The sequence below is a fragment of the Centruroides vittatus genome, unplaced genomic scaffold (genome assembly GCF_030686945.1).
Source record: "Centruroides vittatus isolate TY-2023 unplaced genomic scaffold, ASM3068694v2 contig_436, whole genome shotgun sequence".
Taxonomy (NCBI): Eukaryota; Metazoa; Arthropoda; class Arachnida; order Scorpiones; family Buthidae; genus Centruroides; species Centruroides vittatus.
Window position 1 is genome coordinate 522,367 of NW_027122237.1, and position 25,842 is coordinate 548,208.

The 25,842-nt window shown below is 35.7% G+C and overlaps 1 protein-coding gene and 1 pseudogene across 3 annotated transcripts; one reads left to right on the forward strand and one right to left on the reverse strand.

The window, feature by feature from the left end:
• Positions 1-2,747: 2,747 nt before the first annotated feature.
• Positions 2,748-5,001, reverse strand: LOC136976924 (PHD finger protein 10 pseudogene; annotated as a pseudogene).
• Positions 5,002-5,963: 962 nt separating this feature from the next.
• On the forward strand, positions 5,964-25,627 carry LOC136976944 (oxidized purine nucleoside triphosphate hydrolase-like). Of its 3 annotated transcripts, none has more exons than XM_067272341.1 (4): positions 5,964-6,102; positions 10,674-10,829; positions 25,229-25,374; positions 25,435-25,627. In XM_067272341.1, the coding sequence occupies exons 2-4, from the start codon at positions 10,696-10,698 to the stop codon at positions 25,608-25,610; spliced, it is 456 nt and encodes a 151-aa protein (XP_067128442.1). In that variant the 5' UTR covers positions 5,964-6,102; positions 10,674-10,695; the 3' UTR covers positions 25,611-25,627. The 3 variants fall into 3 exon arrangements, with proteins under 3 accessions (XP_067128442.1, XP_067128443.1, XP_067128441.1); XM_067272342.1 differs by lacking the exon at positions 5,964-6,102 and adding an exon at positions 6,231-6,252; XM_067272340.1 differs by lacking the exon at positions 5,964-6,102 and adding an exon at positions 10,445-10,595.
• Positions 25,628-25,842: the final 215 nt, after the last annotated feature.

Here is a 25,842-nt window from a genome sequence, read left to right on the forward strand (position 1 = left end):
AATGATAATATGAGGAAGGAAGTTGAAAGGGCAGTGAAACAGTTAAAAGACAATAAGAGTCCCAGACATGACAAAATCACAGGATAGATGATTAAGCATGGAGGAGAAAGCTTTAGAGTGGCAGCATGTTAGACAGTAAGACAGCATGTTAGAGTGCAAAAATTATAGAACGATTACCCTATCAAGCCACATAGGAAAAATTCTGATGATGATCTTAAAGGAGAGACTAAGTAGTTTGATGGAAGAACATTTAGCAGATGAACATGCAGGTTTCGGGAAAGACAGAAGTACAACGCAGCAGATACTAACATTACGACTATTAGTTGAAAAGGCAAGGAGAAAGCAGAAAAACATCTATTCCTGCTTCAGAAGGCATTTGACAGCATAGACCAATAAGCCACCTTGGCAGTGCTAAAATCTTATGGAGTGGATCATAAACTAATAAACCTGCTAAGTTATATTAATGATAATGCAGAAGCAGCTATGAGATTGCATAGGGAGCTAGGAAACTGGTTCAAACCAAAAAGAGGCACCTGACAGGAAGATTCTATATCCCCAACTATCTTCGTAAGTCTCTTAGAGTCGTGGATAAGATGTCGCAAGAGATGTAGGGATCAGTTCGTGGTGTAAAATTCAATAACCTGAGATTTGCAGATGACATAGTTATCATCTAAGAAAGTGAAGAACAACTAGAGAAAACATTACATCCGCTTAATGAAGAAAGAAAAAGATATGGACTGATTATCAACAGTGAAAAAACTAAGACAATGATATTTGGTGATAACAACATGACAAGAAACATCCTAGATGAGAAAGAAATTGAAAATGTAGAGAGCTTTACATATTTAGGAAGCAAACTAACCTATAATCTGGATTGCAAAAAAGAAATAGTGATTAGAATAACCAAGGCAAAAACAAATTTGGAAGCAATGGGCAAAATCTGGAAAAGTAAAGCAATTAGTTTGCAGACAAAATTAAAAAGTATTGAACACCTGCATCTTCTCCTGCATGCTGTATGCCTGTGAGACATGGATAATAACAAAAGATATGGAAAGAAAAATATTAGCATTTGAAAGACACTGTTACAGAAAGATCTTACAAATAGGATGGTCGACAAACGAAAAAATAACCTGGCAAATAATTTTTTATTTTAGCAAATGGATTGACCATTGCTATAAAAAGCCAGAGTAAGTCCTGTTTATCGAATTTACCAGTATAGATATTTTATACATTGCAAATGTTTAGAATGAATATTTATACACACATCCATTCCAAACATTTCCAAAATCAATAAGCACGCAGATCTTTTCTAAGAAATAAAGGGCTATTGTAAAACATCTGTTTTCCGATATTCGGCATGCTTGTAGTTCTCCATTCCACAAGTATATTTTGCAGTCTAGAAAAATTAATAAAATTATATACTCCCTATGTTGCAAAATACATTCGTAAAATTATCATGTTTTATAAATATTGATACTTTCGACGTTTCATATTTGTCAATTTTTATCGTACATTTATGAGAATCTGTGGCGTTGATAAATAAATAATTTATCAATTTATTGAATTTTTCTGTAATATGATAGAAATTTAGGACATAAGATTTCACATTCCCCACACAGTTTTACTAGTCCTGCCTGTTTAAATACAAAATCTTCAGGAATTAAAATTACTATTTCAATTTATATGTTTATACAGTAATCTAACTAAATTTAAATATTGATATATAAAATAGAATTACGTATTAGGTGTAATTTTACTAGACAAGAAAAACTTCTCCACAAATTAATTTTTCACATTAGTAATTAATTAACCACTCATTTATTCCAAACAAGAATACGGTAGAGCATCGATTATCCGAAGCAATTCGGGACTGGGATCGTTCGGATAACCGATCATTTACAAAAATATATTAAACACAAAACTGTACCGTATATAATTTGTATCACACGTCTTACTAATACGTACCTTACATAACGTAGTACATTAAAGTAGGCCTACAGTTTAGGTTGGCAGAGAGGGAGAGTGCCACAATGCCATGGCACTAGTGGAAATTGAATTTGCCGACCGGAATGCTTTCGGTTAAGACGTTTCGGTCGATCGGTATTTGGATAATCGATGCTCTACTGTATATAAAATTTATGTTTCGGTTTGTTTCATCTTTAATATAAATTATACATATTGATTTTATTGGACTATGGTTGGTTGAAAATATTGATTAGAAATGTAATTATTAAATATTTCTAAACTTAGAGAAATATTAAATGTTTATTCTTTAACTTGGGTATAAATATAATTGAACTTATTTCAAAACTGTTTTAAAAATGTAAAATTTTAACATATAATTAGCAAAGTATTTAAAGTTTTAATCTCAAATATTTTCAATACATGTAAAACTGTTCTTAAATTCATTAGAATTGAATTCTAATAAAATTGCTAGTTTGCATATTTTGTTATTTCTATATTTTAACACCAAGAAATTTACTTAGTTTTACATGTTCATATGTAAAGCTTTTACAGTTTTACATCATCTTTTAATTCTGCTTTCTGAAAACAGTTGCTTATACAAATTATTGATCAATAATTCATAATCATTGTTAATATTAAGTAAAAAATAGTCTAAGATAATTTTTTTAGTCAGAAACAATTATATTTAAGAAACAACTGATTATCTAATTTATTTCATTTAGTATTATCTGTTATGAAAATGAATGATTTAAGATGTTTAAAATTATGTTAAATGAATAGCATTTATTTAGACTTGAAATAATTTTATTATAAATTACATACATAATTACAAATTATATTAAGGAAATATGGAAAAAAAATAAATTCATTTTATACTTAAAAAATGATGGTGAATTTAAGAGAAAAATACTATTTGAAATGAAACTTTGCCAAAGAAATTTTGGCAATAAACAAGGTTGTATTTATTCAGTACAATTTTTCTTCTCAATTTCATAATACAAACTAATTTTATTAAAAAATATAAATATTTATGTATGCAATTTCAGTTCATCATAGTTAGTTAGAAAAATCTAAACTGAATAAATACAACCATATTTATATATAATACACGTATATTTAATATATTTTTATTCCTTACAAAAAGCTACTTTTGTTTACGTTGTTTATGGCAAGCTACGCAGTAAACTTGCAAACCTCTTTTGTTTTTATCTGCGAACTTTGATTGAAGATATTGCCACTGGGTGCGAGATCCTTCGGGGCCGGGAGTGCGACTACCGCACGATGCACACTGGGCACAGAGACGACATAGCCAACGACCGCTGGGTAAGTTTTTCAAACCTACGCAGAAGGTGTGATATCCTCTATCGCAATGATCACAAAACATCATTTTATCTTCGTCGTAGGGATCCATACATAGCATACATGTTTTACAATGCATGCATTGCCACGGGTACGTTTTGATGACTTCGACTATCGAAGAAGGTATTTCTAGACACGACGGATGTCCGCTGCTTTCGCATTCCGAACAATGTACAAGTTCTTCCTGTTTTCCTTCTTTATTTGAATCGCTATTACCACGGCACAATTTACAAATGGCATTTGGTTTAATTTTTGGTATATAATTTGTAGATGATAAAACATCTTTCTGATTCACAGTGTTTTTATTTTTTGCTCCGTCGGAGCTAGATGTACTATCTCCACTTCCATCGTTAGTGCAGTGACTCGAAGAACAAGAAATTTCCGAACTAGAACTTTCTTCGGAATCTGACTGACTACCTTCGGAACCGGCTTGCGTATAGATAGTATTTAGTTGTTGAGGAGGCCCAAATAACACACTGTTTACAGGCAAATATTTTAATTCTTCAGAAGTATACTTCTTGTAATAATCTTGATACTGTCCGGGTAAAAGTGCAACTGGATATCTACCTATTGGTGCCACTTTATTAACTTTAAGGGTTCTGTTAATAGGATAATGTACTGTATAAGTCTGTAAGTCAAAAGAAGCTCTTCTTTCTTCCTTTCTTTCATGATTTAAATGCGTATTGTATTCGGCAGCAGAATTTATTGCTTTTCTAACAAATTCTCTCATTTTACTCTTATCGACACTAGGAGCTTTATAAGCTATACATTTATTGGAAATATTTTGTCGTTCTTTTTCTTGCAACACTTTAATGAATTCTTGAAATTTCTCGGGATAATCTCTACAGATTAATTCCAAGACGTCGTCCGAACGAAGCGCAGTAAGTCCGAGATCGCACTGAGTTTCGGACACGACTCCTCGATCTTTTAAGAATTTCTTTTCATCCATTTCGATCGGACGTCTACTCAGATGGGGATACTTTCGTTTAAAAGACTTCACTGCTAAATAATCACTTATTTGTTCTTGTAAAAAGTAGTAATCTCCTTTTTCTAGTGGCCATTGGTATTCAAATATATTACTTGCTGGAAAATTATTACCAAAATAACCAGAAGCAACTTCATCATCAGAATATCTTCTCTTAACAGAACTTCTTTGGCTACTGAAGCTATTCTGAGAATCTTCATCTAGAACAGCTTCCCTTAAACTAGATGATGTGTTTCTCCAACTATCAATACTCCAAGAACTTCTCGTATCCTCTTCGAAACATGGAATACCTCCCGTTGCTCTCCTGCGATGCAGATCTGGTACGAGACGAGGCGTTATAGTAAATTTAGGTCTGTCTAAAATACTTTCCACTATGGTTTCCGACGGAAAAGAACTAAAAGAATCATTCTCCATTAATTCCGAGCCACTCGGAAAGCTTACAACATTCCAACTTGCATCTTCTCCCATCACGAATACAAACTTTATTGTATGCAAGTCAATGGATCGGAAAATGGCGCCGTCTAGAGGGAAAATCAAATTTAGGTTTTTTGTTTTCAAAAAAATGTCATCAAAATTATAAAACATAATCATTTAATTATATTCTTATTATAAACTTAATTAATTAACGTTTATATCGATAATAATCTTAATAATAATAACCTTGTCGCTTGGGTGCGTTCGTTAATAGTGGTCTCTCCGCGTCTTCATTACTACGGGAGCGCGATGCTGTTTGTGTTAAACAGAAATATTTAATTTTTGTTATGTTGGGTTCTACCACCAGGATGCGTTATGTAGTTTAGACCCCGGCAACACTGCCACGTGTTCCTCACCTTTTATTCTCACTTTCACCTCGTACGGTTTGTAAAGTAAAGTCTCTCTTTGTCTTCTGATTTAGAACCAAGGTCCTAGGTCCGGGTCAGCAATTTTGAAAAGATGGCAACACTAGTTACAAGCGTGAATAAAAACCCGGAAAACTCCATATGGCCAGTCCTTTGGTTGATGGACTGATGGACAAGCGGTTGAAAAAATCGGCTGTATGCATTTTGCCCGAAGAGGGAATGATCTTTTCAATCCCGAAATGCATTGCTGATATAATAAGTGTGATTAGTGTTTTGAACACATTAATCTTAGTCTCCTGATTAAAACAGACTACTTAAGACGAAACTTAGGTTATTAGTCTCAACGGAGGTTATTCAAAAAATTTCCGCTTACGTTTAATGGAAAAGTCTGCCATCACGATTAAGTTGTCTAAATTGTTGTGTGTAAACGTATTACAATGCAAATTATAATTTGATAATGTTCCCAAAGAGCTGTATATTAACTATGTAATAATGTGTGTTTTTCTCATTTTTTCTTCATATATAGATATGCAGTATATTCTGTTCAATAGATGATAGAGGAAAACATCAGTAATAAAAATTTGTGGAATTTATATTATCACACTTAGTATTAATATTTAAAAAATAATTATTTTATATTAAATTATTTTGAAAGCAAAATATATTGGTTTTATCCAACATCGTCTAAGAGGAACATTCATTCGATTCATTTTCTTAATATCCGCTGAACGAGGAACACCGGTTAAAAAAATTTTTTCTTGTGATAAAATTAATTATTTATTACCCTGTCATGTTTCCTTTTCTAAAGCAGCAGAAATTTTTCATTGGTTAAAAAAATACAGAATCACTGGCTTCAAGAAAGATGTTTTTATTTCAATCAAAATTTTTGTTGAATCAGAAGGACTTTAATTCTATCAGTCTCTAGCAATCAGTTCATATACCCAAGTTATACAGGTGAGATTCATTTAAATCGTTAAGTCTCTCCCGAATGGAATTTCATTCTATTCGCGGGTCCTTCCATCTGACAAGATGGCTGCAAGGGTTACCGTATGATGCAAGGGTTACCGTGGAAACTGCGTTCGAGTCCGATCCAGATTAATTATAGTAAGCATGAGTCGGGGCTTCATTTTTTCTCTCTTTCATATACTGGCCAGTTCCATTGCACAATGGGATAAAATCGCGTAATGGATTAAACAGCGGCCATCTTAATGAGTTTTTTATAAAAAAAACTCTCTCCGCCGAATGGTCACTAAAAGGGCTTCCATTAGCGAGCCCATTGTAGGATCGGCCAGGCCCACAATGGGCGGCCGGGTGGTGAGGGACGGGACCCGACATATCCATCTAAATGAGTTAGTGTCTCGCGTTGACTAACACGCAACACGAGTACACATATCGATTGTATTTACTCGTACGAACGACTGTAGCAATGTTCGTACAAAATGTTGTTACTAAGGGCGCGAACGCCTGCGGACGCTGCCAGAGGGTCTCGCGCGGTGGTGACGTCAGCGACATCGAGGATTTTCCGCCTTTTTTCCTCTGGCGCCTAACGAGATCTGACGTGTATGATCGAGATCCAACCGCTTCGACCTGACAAGGACTATAGTGCCCGACGACCACAGCCTACATTGGTGATCCGAACATTTGGAACTTTCGAACATATATTTCCTATCGAAATTCAGGAATTTCGCCCGGATAATAGCAATACTGTATTTGACCAGGTACTGTACGTGACGAAAATGAGCGAACCCGTTGTCAGCCGTGTGGCAGTTAAGCCTCCGCCAGTTTGGTCCGAAAACCCAACTCTATGGTTCGCCCAGCTAGGGAGTCAATTTATCCTCGCTAATGTATCTCACGACGAAACTAAATATAGCTACGTGGTCGCGAGTTTATCGGAACGCATGGCTACCGAAGTGCAGGACATATTGGCCGGACCTCCGAACACCGACAAGTACAAAGCGATAAAGCGGGCACTGATCGACCGCGTGTCCCAGTCCGAAGCTCAACGTCTCGAAAAGCTCCTACGTACCGAAGAGCTCGGCGACCGCACGCCATCGCAGTTTCTTCGACGCTTGAGAACTCACGGGCCATACAGTTACGGAGGACTTACTCAAAAGTATTTGGTTATCCCGTCTTCCCACAGATATGCAGAAGATACTAACCGTATCCCTCGCTAAGATCGCTGACCGTCTTAGCGAACTATACCCTCCGACACCGAACATCTCCACGTCTACGACCCCTGCCACAAGCGAACCCAGAATCGCTGCGCTCGAGGCGCAAATCACCAAACTCTCAACACAAATTTCCGAGATGTCACGACGATATGGCCGTTCCCCAACTCGCCGCCGTTACTCCAGCCGTGGAAGGCTCAGACGACACTCTCCACCTACCGCCTCTCCTAACAATATCTACTGGTACCATACGAAATTTGGCGCGAATGCCCGACGCTGCCGACCACCTTGTTCGATGGGGAAACGAAAACGAGAGTCAGTAGAGACGACGACTGATTCCGAAACTCCAAGCCGTCGCCTATTCATCACGGACCGTACAGTACGTCCAAAGTGGCATTCTTGATCGACACTGGCGCCGACGTCTCCGTTTATCCAGCTTCACGTCTTCCAAGGCGCTGTGTAGAAGATTACCAACTCTTCGCAGCGAATGGAACAAGCAATTAAGACATACGGCTACACGACAATCACGCCCGATTTTTCTCTTCGACGAAATTTCACATGGCGATTCATTGTTGCCGACGTTACACAACCGTTAATTTCGTCGCTTCTATCTATTACGGTATATATACTTCGTAAAGCGATAAAGATTTTTAAGGTCGAGTTTCGTTAGACGTCCGAAGCGGGGAGGCGGTTACGGAAACCCGGACAAACCGGAACGAGAGGAAAGTAAAAATGTCCGGAAAACTGCGTACGTAATTTACGAACGGACCCTAACTTCGTCCCGCGTTCCTCGTATCCGCGACTATCCCGATAATTTCGGCGTCCCTTATTGGCAATATTATACTCGGTTCCCTCTTCCCGGTTCTCCCTAGTTATATTTACCCGTCGTACCGGTTGTCGGTCAAATTTCGGGTCTGGTTGCGCGAAGTTTTCCGGGTTTCCTCCAGGTATCTAAACATCCGAATAGGGGCCGGTTTCCGTCGAGTCCTCCGTTAGGCACTCTTCCGGCGAGTCGCCTTTGCCACGCATTGATAAATCCCTCGATACGCCGGTAACTATAAAATTAGCACTCTCAAACACCGCAAAGTTTTTAGTTATGGGACTGACGAATAGATACTAACAACGTAACTTAGTTCTTAGTGCTCTCTGAGCCGAGAGGTCCACGATCGGTTGTTAAAACGCGTTCTAACTAAAAACGGGTTTTGACTGTAACATATATATTTAAGCCAAATATCAAATATAGAAAAAAATCTAAAAGTAATTTTTTCCCTCTATAGTTTGTATATATTCCGTACAAATTTAACAAATAGAAACAGTTTAAGTATAAGAGTAAGTAATAAACGTATCGACAAAATATTAATGTATCGATGCTACATCGATTCGAATTATTAACAATTGGGTTATAAAAAACATTATTTGCTAAATATTTCCGACGGTTAATACGAGGGAGCTTCGAAAAGTTCCCGGAATTATGCCGGGTTAGTCGATTAAAGACCACGAAAAAGGGAACGCGTAATGCGCGTCTTGGCTAAACTTGTCGGGAATAGAGAAATATGTTCGAACAAATCTGTACCGGCCGCAAAGACGAGAACGGTTACCGTTTGCCGAAGGTCGTATCGGCGAGACGTCGAGAAACAAAGTCCGGAGGAACAACGCGCAAATATCAAATTTTGTGCGTTATTGGGAAAAAATTCTTCTAAGACCTTAAAGACGCTTCGGGACACCTATGTCGAATCTTCCACGAAGCATTCTCAAATTTCTTCACTCCACGACAAAACCTTTATAATCCAGTGATAGGTTTTGTCGGGGAGTGAAGAATTATAATTCATCCGGTATATATTAAAAACTTCCGCTAAGAGCGCTTTACAGTGTTTTCTTGTAAAGCGGCCCTAATCTGCCGTACTTACTGTAATAAATATAAACAAAACTTTGTCCACTTTATAATTTTACAGTATCCATTCGTTTTATAGCAAAATGACAATAATATTTCCTAAATAAAATAGTTGAAAAGCGGGAATCTTTCAATGTAAATTTACTTTGAATAACATTTTCTTTTTTACCGTTCAATTGTTTTCTGTGTCCGTAGACGAATAATTGATTTCTTGGCAGGCTGTAAGAAACAGGTAAGAAGAAGGAATACTCTCTTACAGTTCGCAGAACAGAAAGAGTTTTTAAAATAATATCTGTGTTTTTAAATCTTTTTCTAATAGTTTTTTCTCATGACAACTACTACATCAATGCAAAGTTATTGCATTTTTAGTACTTTTAGTAATACGTGTAAAAGGTGTTATGGCACTGCTCGACACTATATTTCGTGTAATGGGGCCCACCAGCGTACGACCGGATGGCCGTGCGGTCAAGATGCCAGCCTACGCTCTGGGGGACCCGGGATCGAATCGGGACGGGTCGAAAAATCCCAGGAATTTTTCGGGGATGGTCCGTCCGGATATGTTGGGTCTCGTCCTTCACCACCCGGCCGCCCCATTTTGGGCTTGGCCGAACCCATAATGGGCTTGCTAAAAAAGGCCCTCTTATTGCCCACAGGGCGAAAAGGGTTAAAAAAATAAAAAACATACCGGTGACCGAGTGGATGAAACCACCGAACACCGGTAGTCGCACCAACGGGCTGGCTGCGTAGAGTTTTCTGGGTTTTCTTCACACGTGCGAAACCTAATTAAGGGCCATTTTCCCACAAAAAGTCCCCGGATGGCACTCCTCGACAACTCGCCCGAGCGTCCATTAATCCATTTCGGGTCATCCCGGTTAAAAATCAGTCATACTGAGAATGCAAATATTTTTAGTTATTGACTAAATAATTAAAAGTAAGCTAACCAATATTAGCCAATAATTAAAAATAGCATAAAGATGATATAGTTAACTTGGCTACTTTAAAGTGACTAATCTCACAGACACTGTAATAAAATGTGTTTTTAAATAGAAAATTTACATTAGCAAGATTTATAGAAATTACTTTTTATTTTTAGTTCACATTTATTAAATATAATTCTCGCACTTCTCTTGCTAAAAAAGGCCCTCTTATTGCCCACTCAATATGTTGACCTAATTGCATACGTCACACGTCATTTTTTTCCCTTCTTAGGGCGCTGTATATGTCACGCTGTTCTGCTTTGTGTGGCGTGGTTCGCACGTGACTTTCGTAGGTTTAAAATTTTATTTGGCGGGAGATTTTTCGCCGTTCCCTTCGCTTACTTTTTAGCGAGTTATTTAAAATTTTATATGTTTGTTTACATATAAGTCTTATTAAATGACGTCTTTTGCGTAAGCTGTTTAACTTTTATAATTAGTTTATAAATTTATTTATGCCAAATGATTTTTTGATGTATTTTTGGTGCGTAGATTAAGGAATAATCCAGTCGTAATGACGATTGTATTAGTAAGGGAATCGAATCGTGTTTTGTTGGGATTGAAGAAAAGAGGACTCGGAGAAGGAAAGTGGAATGGTTTTGGTGGGAAAGTGCAAAAAGGAGAAACGATAGAAGAAGCTGCCGTTAGGTAAGCTTATGTTAAAATACAAACTGGCTGCAATGTCTGTATGCGTGCTAGTTAAGTCGTCTGCCTGACCACTCTTCTATTCTCTGCACAAATTTTATCTTCATATTCTAAAACTCCTAGACAAAAAATTATTATTTTTGCCTAATGAAACTTTAGTGTACATTTTCCTCGTGAACAACAGAGTACAAAACTTTTTTTTGTCCTACATAAACAATGTCTATGTATATTTATTATACCTATTAGTCGGACGAATTAACTCGAACTTTTTTCGTTACAAATGGAAATGAAATGACAAAAAAATAGAATGACAGTTTGACCGTGACAAAAAATTTGAATATTAGCTAAATGTGAGTTAAATATAGGAAATACAACAAAATAAACTTAATATTTTGTGGTGTTGCCGTTTGCCGTAGTTAGTGCTCTCGATCTGTCGGGCACGGTGTGGATTAATGCTTTGCATTTTTTTCTAGTGCTGCAGTTCCAAATGTGTCGAATGCGCATCGCTAGTTCTTCTTTAGATTTTGATCGCCGTTCGTTAAGTTGTCGTTTCGTGACCCCGCAAATTTTCGACGGGTTTAAGTCCGGGGAATTACTTGGCCAGTGCGGGATTGCAATCTGTCGTTCTTGTAACCGACGTATCGTCGACTTTGCGGTATGAGACGATGCTCCGTCTTGTTGAAATAGAAATGTTTTCTCGATTAAATCCTTTGCCGGTGGTATCGTAAATGTCTCTAAGATGTCTGTGCATTGACACGTTCCCAAATAATGTACGGTTGTTCTATGCCGTAAGCACTCGTTCGTCCCTACGTCGTGACAGATGATGCAAACTTTGTGGATCTCTTTGTACGGTTCTTTTCGAAGGTCTCTTTTGGTTGTTCTCCGTACGCATGGGCCTTGGTCACCGCAGGAGAGACAAAACGGGGATTTGTCACCAAAGAGAACGTTATTCCGGTTGTCTCGTTCCACGTGAGCCTCTCTCTGCTCCATCTGACACTCGCTTGTTGCTTTTTTGTTAGAGATAGCTTTGTCTTGGGAACGTGGAAGTCGAAATGCAAGGCGTGCAACCTTTGGCGTGTAGTTTGGCTACTAACATTCGCTCCGGTTGCTCTCCGTTGTGCGTGCAAGTGTTTAATGCTCTTAAAGCGGTTTTGCACGACAATCTTTCTCGAGTTTCTCTCGTCCCTCGCGGTCGTTGCTCGTTTACGTCTGCATTTCTGGCATTTATTAGTTAAAACTCGAAAGCGATTTTGTTGTTTCGGTACTCTAGAAACTATTGGCTGCGAGTATTTTACGTAATTTGCAATTTCTTTTTGTGTTCTTACTTTGTACGAGGCTATGATAATAAATTTAGTTCTGTCACCGATGTCGTGCATACGCCCCATGTTGTACTGTTATTCTGCTTGCCCGGCAATGTGGAAATTTGCATTACAATTTAGTTTTTTATGGCTGTTTGGTTGTTTTTGCTAATATTCTAATTTTTTGTCATTTCATTTCCATTTGTAACAAAAAAATGTTTGAGTTATTTGTCTGATTAATGGATATAATAAACATACATAGACAGGGTAAAAACAAGTTTCGTACTCTGTGTTGTTCATGAGAAAATGTACACTAAACTTTCAGTTAAGTGAATATTCTAATTTTTTGTCTAAGAGTTGTATATATGTATATGGTATGTACAGGATTACCAGATGTCCCAGTGTTCCAGTTGTAATTTTGTGTCGGTTAGAGGTAAGATACCAAAATTTATGTAAATTAATTAGAAATCCAGTGGAGCAACGTTTTGGAAACACCCAAAACCAAGAAAGGTGACCGTAGTGCAACTCGATCTTGATGTCCGGCTACTGTCTGCCACCTTCCTACTGGGACGTACTCCTACAGGTCAAATAAGAGCAGAGACAGGATACAATGTGCCTTAATGAGTTAGTGACTAACTATTCTTTATGCATGCATATTGTTTTCTTGTCATAATTACTAAATCTTGTGTAAAATTTAAGTTTGTTGAATTGTAATGGGAGGAAGTGAGGGGTACTTCCTTCACCTGTCCTGGTTTGACATTGTGAAAATCTGGCAAGCCTATGTATATCAGTTAGCTCTATTTTCTATTTTCATTCAATTTTTAAGTATAAAAAATTGTTTACTTGTAGAGAATTAGCTACACAATAATGTAAGTCATCCATATTATGTTTTTCTTAAGCAGAATTAGTAGATTTTCACAAAATTTAAATGTTTTAGAATCCATATTTATTTCATTGGTTTTGATATGGATATGAAGATGATTGTTAGCATTATAATCATAATTATCCTTCCAGAGGGTATGCCTAACTGTGTTTATTTTGGCCTTAGTCTATCTTTTTTTTAATCTTCAGTTATTTCTATGTAATGGATGGTGTCACCGAAGATATTCTTGAACAGTCCATTTGTTATTTCTGTGATAATCAAATATTATCTTGTCGGACCTCTCGTACAATCTCTCAATATCGCGTGTCTTTTTTTAAAAAAGAATCTTTACTCTGTCAACAGAAATGCATTTCGGGCTACACCCCTCGTCGCGAACTCATTACGTTAATATATACATATAAAAGGATTAAATATATTGTACATATTAGATTATTTTTAAAAAATTTAACACTATTACTTTGTTAATGTTAACAATATTTTCAAAGTTCAGAAAAATATGTTTAAATATGTATAATTAGATATTATCTAAAACATGAGAAACATTTAAATCTAAATAACCAGTTGAAAACAACATCATATTTAGAAATAAACATTTCTTATTACATGATTAACACCCAAAAATATTTAACAACATAAACATAAAGTGTAATATGAATTAAAAAAATAAAACAGTGAAAAATTTTTTATATTACAATTTATGTTTGTCATTAAATATTTTGGGCATTAATAATGTAATAAAAGAAACTTTAGTTTTAAATATGCTGTTGTTTTGAACTGGTGATGTGGAAGGACAAAGTCAAGAAATGTTCCCGAAAATTTAGGATGTTTGGCTTGCAATGCAAATCTTCTGTAGAAGCCCGAGGCTGGCCACTAAACAGGTCCAAAAATGTTTGCACTGTATATTTTACAATGTCTTTTTCATGATTGGAAATGTGTACAAAGTTAATCTAAGTTACTGTTGTTGTCAGATTCTGTAAAATCTGGATCCTGTATATTTTGCATATGAATTTTATTCTTTCAATTATTGAAAATTTAAGACTATACAAACAATGTTTGAGTCCTTTTTCCTATTTACATCCTTTTTTAATTCCAATCCAGGAACCACAAACAGCAGGCTACGTGAAGTAAAACTTCTAAAAATAACAGACAAATACTATCGAAAAATTTACACGCAATTAAAAACAATCTCAACGTCGAGCCATTTCTGTAGGCTACGACATCTACAAATATTAAAAATCATTAAAAATTCTTTGTGACGGCATCCATGTTATATAATTGCATTTAAGCCAAGAGTCCTCTGGCAGATTTTCGGGTAGCCCAGAAATTATTTACGTAATTGTAAAATATAATTGTAATTATAAATTTTCAATAATGAAAATAACTAAAATAATCCTGGGCTAATATATACACTTATTCTTTCAAATTTATTCTGTAGAATTTTACTTACGATACTAGTTGTCCCACCGGCCAGAGACGAAGTCTACTAGACATAATCCTACAAAGAAAAGTAATAATAGAGTAACACCTAAGTTAAACAAGCCTCTAACCTGACCTCTAAAAATTCAGGGCTCCTGCATCAAGGCTATGTCAATGTCCTCTCACTATACTGACTTAACTACAGAAGATACCTTGTGTTGTTGGAGATTGATTTGGATAAATCTTAATATAATGTCATGAATACTGTCTCTCCTCATTTTGTTTGATTTGGAAATCATTATTTACAAAAATAAATTAATGATTTAAATAAACTTAATTTTATTTAACTTTACTTAGTAAATTACTTCAAAATATTATAATTTAGAGATTTCGATTGCATATTAATCCTTAACTCCCGACATTTACTCTGAAAATTGCCAATGCAAATTTTTGATAAAGCAAACTAATTAGTGTTTTCCAAGTGATTTGTATTAATGTTAGTTGACTGTACAGTGAGATTCCATTAACCTGGTGTTGTCGGGACCGATGCAGTGCTGAATTATTGAGTATGTTGCCTTATTGAACGGTGGAAGTTTTTCTGGTTTTTTTCACTTTCCTGGACACAGTTTTATATATCTTCATGTGTAAAATTACAAATCCATCTTTTATGATTAACATGTCATTTCAGTTTTTTCAGGTTATTCCTATCCTTAGTTGGCTTGAAACAAGTACACTATTCTTTATGCTTTGTACACTTTTATTGTGTATAAATACAGACATACTCTTAAGTTAATTTTAATTGTCTACATGGACTTTACTCATTACTATGACTTTACACTGGTGTTTAGATAGTGACACAAAAATGAGAATTAGTTCAGAAAAAACAAATTTTCTTTATTACATCACCTGTAGTATATGCAGGGAAATTACTACAGGTGATGTAATAAAGAAAATTTGTTTTTTCTGAACTAATTCTCATTTTTGTGTCACTATCTAAACACCAGTGTAAAGTCATAGTAATGAGTAAAGTCCATGTAGACAATTAAAAGTAACTTTAGAAATAAGGACTGTAAGGCAATTATAATTACAGACATACTCTAATTATCAAAGTACTGTACTGTACATGAACAATAATGTACTATAGCTGTTTCTGTGATAATTATTGATCCCAAGTGTGCTAAATATTTCTGCTTCTCGTATCAAACCTGTACACTAATGTCTTTAGAAAAATCATGTACAAGCTAACTGGTTTTGCCTATCACATCGTCATGTCATCTTGGTCTTCCTCTTGGTCCTTCCATGATGTTTATGTCAGAAGTTGTTGATGACAATGGTAAAGGACAATGCTTAACTTTCTGATGAGCCCTTTCAAATATGTCTCTAATGTCCACTTGCTTACATGATTGTTCCTTTTTGTGTGTGTGTGTGTAAAATTGTTCAAAACATGAACATTTATCACTTCTGATACATCATAATAACTGCAGTTCTCTGCAAGTTCAAGAAATTTTGTAATGAATTCAGTTGCTTTCTGCCATTGTACTGTTGTTTTCCATTTGGTTCATCCTCATCTTTTATATCTTGTGGCTTTTGTGGATTAATAACACTTTCAATAATTGTAGCATTTACCATAGTTTCCATATTCAGCCATTCTTGAATTTCAGTTTCTGAAAGATTTGCAATTGCATTCTGCTTTGGGATTCTTTCAAGAATGTTGCTAACAGATTGTTGTATCAAATGCAGAGATGTCTTCCTTAGCAAACATTACTAGATCTGTGACTCCTGGCTATAGTTCCTTTCCACAAATTTTGCGGAGTGGCTTCCACACTGTTCCATGCCAAAGCAGCAGCATAAACAGTGTCCTTTATGTTGAATTGTTTCTGAAATTCAACAGCTTTGCAATTGTTGTTTACTAAGTTTTGAAGAAAATACACCCTGTATGTCACTTTAAAATTTTGTATGACAACTTGATCCACAGAAGATATCGAAGACATCACATTTGCAGGAAAGCTTGGAAGCTGAAGAGTGAGCATGACAGTTATCAAGCAGGAGAACCACTTTGCTATCTTTTGGTAGTCCTTCCTTTTCAAAATTTTCTCTAACAGCAGGAACAGAGTGATGGAAGAACCAATCCTTTGACATAGCTGCTGACATCCAACTATTAGTTTGTGCATGGTATGACTGGTAGATTTGTCATGTTTTTAAAGACCCTTAGTTTGTTTGATTTTCCAATTACAAGCATTGGTTGGCATTTTATGCATTCCAGACACATTTGCACACAAAAGCAGAGTGATACAATCTTTGTTCATTTTAAATCCATGAGCAACCATTTCATTTCCACCCAACCAGTGTAGAATTTGGCAAATGCTACCACAAAAGGCCACTTTATTCTTCATTGTAAAGTTGAGATGGTGACAAGTCAGTGCCACTGCAGAAGAATACAGCAAGATGCAAACATCTTGCTGTATTCTTTTGCAGTGGCATGATCTGCAAAAAGCTAATACAGTGAACTGACGCCTTCCTTCACAGAATCTCTAAAAGAACTGTAAGGCTAACTGAAATCCAGGAGAAGATGAAGTCTTCTTGGAATTGCAAGAGTTGACAAACCAAGAGCGTGCCACAGAACAATATCAGGATTATAGTGGCCTCTTGGATATCCAGCAAAACTAAACATTTTAGATCCCTGCTGAGACATCTGCCTTTTAACACTTCGAACAAGGCCAGCAGATACTCTGTAGATCTATACCACCTAGAACTCTTTCTTCTCAAATTATCAAGAAAATGTTACAAGGCTAACACTACTGGCAACTCAGAAAAGCTTCTTAGTTTGTGGTACATGTCTGCTCAGCGAAGATCTGGCATTTCTCATCTGTAAAAGGAGAATCCACACATCTTTCCAAGAACTGCATGTTTTGAACACTTTAGGGTACAGTACATCCTTCGTGACAGTGTCCAGCGACCACGAGTGGAAAGAATCTTCGTATGCGCCTCCACCTTGCGAGTGACTTCCGTCCAGAGTGGATGCATGTTGTTTACAAAATGGCAGCAAAATGACTTCATTGAGTGCTTGATTTGGAAAATATGACAAGTATTAAAACATTAAATTATAAAAGTAAATGTTATCACTAACTAGATACTCAACAAATATAAAGAATGTTCATAGAATAAGTTTAAAAAAGTTTTATTTTTAAAATGTTGCATTTACAAAATCAGAAATTAAATTACATAAAAATTATTAAAATATATACATGTATACACAATCTATTTGTCATTGTTTTCATTCATCTACATAATCAGCCATTTTCTTCTTTGGAAGTGTGAGCAGTGGAAGCAGTTATCAAACTTGCTTAGTAGCTGCTTCCTGAATGCACATGTAGAAGCATCATCTGGTGGTCGCTGCACGTTAAGCACAGTTACTCCGGACATCACATTTGCTAGAATCAGTTTGTCCACTCCACTTGGAAGCACACTTGTGCCCGTGGTCACATGTAGGACATACCCTTAAGCCCTGGTCACACTATGCGATTTCCAGCCGCGCAGGCGACTGCAAGTGCAACAAGCGCGAGTCGCGCGCGTCTTCTCGTGGTCACACATTGTTTGTTGATGTTGCAACTCGGAACACGTGACCCTATAATAAACCAATAAAATTACAGTAGCTTGTTTTTGTCTACTTTCATGAGTTCACCGACATTTTACGTTCTACTTCAGAGTATTTACGGAATTTTAGCTACTTTTCTTATTAAAATAGCAAGCAGTTCCTTTTCTGGAATGAATAAAAGAAAAAAAGGCAATAATTTTGTTAGAGCTGGCAAGAATATACAAAGAGAAAAATAAGAGAAAACATTCATGCTGGGTTAAAACTTGGTGAAATGAAAATCAACGGGCTAAACAATCTCGCTTTCACCAGCTGATGAATGAATTAAGGCTTTCGGATGCCGAAGGTTATAGGGGATATATCCGTATGAATACCAATACTTATATATAATTTAGGGAAAATGTTTCATAGTTTGACATATCAATTTAGAGTGGGCCATAATTCGATATCAGTCATTATCCCAGAAGTTTTGGATGCTATTTATCAATCTTATAAAAGTGAATATTTGAGGGTTGAAGGGGTTTAGAGGAAAGCTTGAATGATTTAATTCATTTATAATTGATATATTCTTTTTTTTTATATCAGCATTTATTTTATTCAATTGTATATTATTAAAAGTAATGAAACTTTTTAAAATAAAAATCTAACAATAACTTTTATAAATTCAGATTTGATTTATATTGAATATAGCATTTAAATGTACTGAATCTGAGTTAATACAAATGTTATAATCAAGATATGTTGACAAATATACAACACAAAGTGTGACGTGGCACAAAGACGTTTTCTGATTGGATGCGCATTTGCAACCGTCGCGAGTAGAACAAACTTCTTGTTTCTAGCTGTGGTTGCAGTCGTGCCAGTTTTCGAGGGGGGATTACTAGTTAATGGGAACGGCCGTCGCGGTTGCAGTCGCCCGCGTGGCTGGAAATCGCATAGTGTGACCAGGGCTTTACGTGAAAATCTTAACTCTGGACTTACCCAATTTACCGATAACCCTCGACGACGACCAGATGCTAGGTTAACAGAATTTCACTATATTGCAATAACCAAAAACAGAATATTATAGCATGCAAGCATGAGACAGTAATACAATACATACAGGGATACCTAAAAGTACAAATACATAAATATTTACTGATATTTACAAGAGTAGTCTGCTTACTTGTGTTTACCTAAATTAGAGAAGAGTAAATCAGAAAAAAGGATTTGTTAATTTACTCATGTGGAGGAAGAAGCTGTGGATAAGTTCCTAAGTTGTCGAAGACATCCTTGGTTTTCACCAGTTCCTTTAGCTGTCAGAGCCCGCTAGTATCTGGTGGAAGGAGAATCCTTATTTTTTGTTTCCTATCCTTTGTATTGGATGTTCTAGTAGATAGTGACATGCTCCATCTGGGACATAACAAATGTCACAGTTAGGGTTTTCTCATTTCCTGGTCTTTTGCTTGTCCAAGGATTTCGGGAAAAAAAGTGAACTGTTTCTCGGGATAGAATTAATTATTTTTAAAATGTAAAAAATATCTTGAAATTGAATGATATAATTATTTTTCATTTTTAAAAGTAATTTAATACAGTCAAACCTGTTTTTATGCGGTCTTTTTTTTGTGCGATTTTTTATTTGTGCAGTATAGTTGGCGACTAGTCTCGTGCGATTTGTCATGTCTCACGTTGACTTATTATAGCTAAATAAACTTATTATAGCATAAATGAACTTATTATAGTAATATTATTGCATGAATATGCAAAAAATGAAATAATTTATTTTTTAAGTCAACAAAACACCACCTGGACAAAAATATGTAAAACAGACGATAGACGAGACGATGCAGTCAAGTGCCGACATCTGTTGTCAATAAATTCTACGTCTGTTTTAATTACGTTAATTAAACCTTCAAAGTACTTTCACATTCCTGGACCATTAAGATAAGATTTATTTCAAAGCGTAAATTGAAGGTAAATGTACTGTATTATTTATGTATTTTCTAAATCAGATTCCAAAAGGTTTGGCGAGATTCCAAGTAGCTGCCAAGCCTCGTCATGATTTCGTTTAAAAAAGCAATTCCTAGTTATTTCGTACGGTTTTGAGTTATTTTCTATGTGAGACTTTTTTTATGCGGTCCCTATTGACCGCATAAAAAAAATATTTTTTAATTGTGTTGCGAAAACTATTTTTTATAGCCACTTGTGAAGTTTTGTGCGTTTTTTTTATGCGGTTTTTTTATGTGGTCCCTATCCACCGCATAAAAATAGGTTTTACTGTATGTTCTGCAACCTCCAAAATCACAATATTAATAATGCAGTGTAAAATATATATTAAAATTACCTTTGAATTACATAGAAATTTTCAGAAATAGAAAAAAATTTATTAAAGTTTGTTGGAAACTGCTTTAAAAAATGCCTTTGAATTTAGTTGAAAATTTAAAGAAAAAATGAACTTAGATCAAACATCTAACTTATAAGGTAATTTTTGTTATTTAAATAAAACATAATACAAAATATTATTGTAAATTTTTATAAGATTTTGAAAACCATAGACGGTCGATACTCCGATCGCTCGATCTGGTTATTATTTTAATAATGAAAAGTCCCGCTACCGAAAATGGCCTTTCCAATTCAATGGATGTGGGTGGAATCGTCTTTAATGCATTTAAGATAAGACAAATGTTACGTGTTTTTTCACCCGTAGCCTGGAAGATTTCTAGTTCGTTTTCGAGATGCATTGCAGTACTTCTTTTGCTCTCAAGTATTCTTGATTTGTCTACTTTGGCTGCTTTAATAGCGGTATCGAGCTTACAGCCCAATAATTTGGCAGTTACTTTGGCTTTAATAATCGGGTTTACGAAGAAAAACTTCATACTTGCAGACTTCGTACTCGTTTCTATCCTTGTTCAATTTGCACAACCTGGCATAATGCAGTTATTGAAGCTACTGGACATAGTTAAAATTAAGACAGCATCGGTGCAATTATTCAAGATATCACAGGTTCTGACAAGTAAAGAATTTTCAGAGTCCTGCCACAAATACATATTGATTATTGACAATCTGTGGGATGTCGTAACAAGCAAAAATTTAAAAAACTAATAAGCAGGCTTAAAATTAATAAATACAAATGGATTATGACAGTTTATGAGTTAATTATACTTTCTATTTGCAAAATTTCCTCAACCTTAAGACAAAAAAGAAAAAAGTGAATTTTTAAGAAATTTGCGGGATTTTCCGGGTTAAAAAAACAGCTGGGATCCCGTTTGAGAAACCCTGATCACAATGAAGAAAATTATCATTATGAAAATGTTGAAAGTATGCTCTGAATCTCCTGTGATTTGTCCAAAATTGTGTCAGTTCATTAATGTGTGTAGGCTGATTGGAAGTATCCCCAACAACCAGGAAAAGCTTCAGTGATGACTCTCTTCTCACTAGCATCTCAGAGGGTGACCAGCAGGCATTGACCTAGTCATGTAGATGGCATCTGATGATGATGATGATGGGAACAGAAGAATAACATGGATGCTAAGAAGGAAGATTGGTGAGCCTACTTGTTTGCTCTTTCATTACCCTCAATTCCAATGTGTCCCATGACCCAGATTATGGCATAATTGTTGCTGCAGTTTGAATGTCCAAGATGATAGGTTGTCATGAATCTATGGCATTATTAGCATCAATTGCCAACTGTGAGTTGGTGAAAATGTTAATATTTCTACCATGGTGTTGATCATTGCTTGTGACCTGCAGTCAGAATTGCCCACAGTTCTGCCTGAAACACAGCACTGGTCAGAGAGCCAGTCTTGATCATAAAACTGAGTCTTCCTATTGGGTAGCAAAAGCAGTTCCTACATTAGCTTGTGCTCTTGGATCCATCAATATATATATACTGAGTGCACCTCATCACAGGGAACTTGTCTGATGGTGATCATGCCATCAGACAAGCTTCTGGGTGAGGAAGAGATGAACAGATAAATCTTTTTCATGGTTGTAGATAGATTCATTGTCCATGTACTGTACATGGTATAGTCATGTTTTAGGTACTAGAACCTGGCTGCTGTGTTAATAGAGAGGATACTAGGCATCTTGCCAGAGATAACCAGTAGGGCAGAAGTAGATGTCATGAGATAGGTGTGACAAATCTTAAGAACATTGGTCACTGTTAAGTTTCTTTTTATGTGCCTGTGGTCAATGCAGTCTACCTAAATGGACTGCATAGTACACCATAGAGAGGAAGGTGGTGTCATAGGTATAGAAATAATGGTGAGGGTGTGGAAAACCAAATGCTCTTTGAAATATCTTGTAGGGCTATTCAGTGTGTGTGTGGGTCACCATGTGATGAAGGAGACAGTATATTGATGTTTAGAGACAAGTTTGTATACATTATTACAAAAAATATTTACAGATATATACATATAAGGTATTATTTCAAAAAAAAAAGGAAATGGTCCTGTCCAACATTCACAATACTTGCTCTGTTCCTGCTCAAATCAAGCAAAGTCGTTTGTCCTTTGTTTCACATATATATGTATGGGAAACAAAGGACAAACGACCACATACCGCTACCAGTGCTGCCAATCATTTTACACACACGAAAGAAAATGTAAAAAATATATACATATTTTTATAATGATTTCCTGAAGTGTGACAAATACAAGTAACAATAAAACCTGAAAAGAAAAAATTAATAATACAAAATGAATAATTTTATAAAGTCAGGAATGACACAGAAATAAACATCATTTTAATTTTGCAACTTTAGACATTTAGTTGAACAAAAGGTTTGTCCTAATTGTACATATTTTGTGACCAGTTCAGCTTGTGGTCCATGATCACCCCTAAGTACTTAAGGCTATTGACCATCTTAATGGAAATGTTTTCCTTGGGTTGAAGTGAAGCCCATTTTTCAGTCCCCACTTCAGAATGTCGGCCAATAAGTTTAGTGGTGTCGCTAATATCTGAACTTGGCACATGTTGATGCAAGACGAAATTCCTACCTTGTCAGGCTATCCGGTGTCAACCTTGAACATGTGTCCAGTGACTTTGTTCTGTTGACAAGACGAAATGAGGCACTAATCCAAGCGATAATTTCACTTTATTTTGACCGACTATGCAATATTTACAAAGGATGTTGAGATATCATATAAGTTCGAAGTTATTACGGTGATTGGCTCCAAAAAGGTAGCATGGAGGAAAAGGTGACTTGCCTCGTTGGAGTCCGAAAGCAAAGTGGGGTCAGAGGACAAAGGTCACGTGGTGGCGCCTTCTGTGCTACATTCCCCAGTGGACAAGGGAACAGTGTCTAGAAAATGTACGGATGGTCGAATAACATGCCCCGATGCCGTTTGTTGTCTTCTGGTATTCTTGGCGAGTTGACAATTGGTAGATTCGGCTGTTCCACTCGATTTAGAGAACAGAGATGAAGGATGTTGACAGTCTGACAGTGCCGACGTGCTCGTAGGATGTCGTGTTCCAGTGGTGGCTTCTTTGCTTAGGAGAAATGCAGGTTTCGGCCTATCTATTGATATTCTTTTAGTAGAATCTGTGATGTCGATGTCAAAAACTTGTCAAAGCGGCGATGTACGTGATATGGGCCAAGATAGTCTGGTTGGTGAGTAGGACGAGTTACCGGATTGAGCACAAAGACATGCCAGGTGAGCAGCTGGTCAGTTGCTTAGAGATAGTTGTTTACTTTTCATACAAGATCATATTGCTGCAGAATGTCCGTAAGGATACAGCAACAGATAAAATATTCCCGAGTTGTCTTTCAAATGCGGCCGACGTGGGGTATAAGGTGTAAAGTTGTGAAAAAATTGCTTTGAAGTAAATAATGATGTCATTAGAATATAACAGATTATTTTAGCAGAATAAAATTAATACTTACCACATACAGACAAGTTGAAGCAATCTAAAAAGATGTTTCAATTTTACTTATTTTTCTATATTTATAAACATGTATTATATATCTAGCAGAAACCATTCCAAGCCTGGACATTTTGTGGTTTACACTCATTTGTTGTGACTGAGATTATAGAGAACAAATTTAACTAGACACTGCCACAGCACTGTCCATTGCCAAACTTTTGAAGCCACCATTTCATCAGTATTGAAAGTAGATTTCTCAAAAATGACAAATCCTCCAGTCACGGATCAAAGCAATACACGACCAGACAGCGACGTTCCATCTTTGGACATAAAGGCTTCCGGCGAAAGAAAATTCAAATGTCGTGCACATTCAATAAAAAGGTTGCCAACACCATAGAGTATAAAAAAACTACAGATATTGATGATGCCAACTTGGAAAATTTGTCATTTATGTCAACTAAATATTTCTTTTCATCTATAATTGTAAATATCCACGAGAGGTATGTCACAAAAAGCTTGTCGTCGGATGTAGATTCATCCTATATTTCTATTTGGGCAATACTTTAGTAATGGTATTCTGAAGATCAACTAGAAAACTTGATGTAAATACAGCTCTTAGTAATGATTAATTTTCAAAAGATCCAATACTGATGTGAACCTGTTGCAACATAAACACAATCTAATCCACCATGGAACAGTATGTAATATCTGATTATGGAAACAATGCATTTTTTTTCTGAGAGTGATAGTGGCGAAACTTGGGATTTGACAGCAGCATAACAGGGACCTGCATGCACCTCAATAGACATATTTCTTTGTGGGTTAGTCTCAACCGAAATGCTACAAAACATGCCGAATGACAATCTTAAAAGTGATGTCCAAAAAAATTAAACAAGACCCCCCCCGAAATTGATTTATACTTTTTACGATTCTTACGGTTTCTTATACGATCAACACGGTTGCATTCGTCTTAAGTTCATACTGAAGATTCAGTACGTGGATACCATTTAGCAATAAACTCTGAAAGTATCTTGACAAGATGTTTTTAGCCTAGTTTGTTGATGTTGAGCTTGCTTTAGTAGACCACTCAGTTTGAATGCATATAACCTGAAGTGGGCCCATAAATTAAGCCAAAAATGTTTGTTTTTAATAAAGTATTTTGCTGAAAGACATAATGAAAATGCGAAATTAATTATTGTTAAGTTTCAGCTTTGAGCAACACGTTGCCTTAAAACATCAGAAGTTGTTACTTAAGATTGCATTATTCATGTACAAAATCTATATTTTAACTATTTCTAGTTGTTTTTTAAAAGAAATAAAATAAAAATAAATTTGATACAAAGTACTAGCATATTTCTGTATTTTACAGAGAATTAAAAGAAGAAAGTGATCTTCAAGCTAATTGGCTGAAGAAAGTCGGCATCTTGGATTTCGAATTCGTGAAGAATCCACTCAGACTCAACGTTCACGTCTTTACCACGTCGAGTTACGAGGGCAAACCGAAGGAGAGCGAAGGTAACGTCCCATAAGTTTTGAAATAAAAATACCGTTACTAATAAATTTATTTATCTATAGAAATGAAACCACAATGGTATCCCGTAAATTCTATACCTTACGACAAAATGTGGGCAGATGATAAATATTGGTTTCCGTTATTTCTTAAAGGCTCCAAGTTTTATGGAAACTTTAAATTTTTTGACAACGATACACTTTTAGAATATAAATTAGACGAAGTTGAAAAATTTGAATAAAAAAATCATGATGATAAGTTTTTAGTTAGACATTATTTCTTTACTAAATAAGATCTACTTTATGATTGATTTTTATCAAGTGGTAGTCTCTTTAATCCGAGTAACGGTAGACTGTCTCACAGCTAACAGACTACCACTTGATAAACAAAATACAGCTACTAAAGAAAAAAAAAATTTAATATGATTGATTTATGTATTGTATTGACTTTATTGTGTGTTGCATACTAGTGGC

What these genes read in the sequence shown, in the direction of transcription:
- LOC136976944 (XM_067272340.1), top strand. An exon ending in ATAGAAGAAGCTGCCGTTAG is followed by an intron (nt 10,830 to 25,228) that starts GTAAGCTTATGT and finishes TGTATTTTACAG; the next exon opens with AGAATTAAAAGAAGAAAGTG. An exon ending in CAAACCGAAGGAGAGCGAAG is followed by an intron (nt 25,375 to 25,434) that starts GTAACGTCCCAT and finishes ATTTATCTATAG; the next exon opens with AAATGAAACCACAATGGTAT.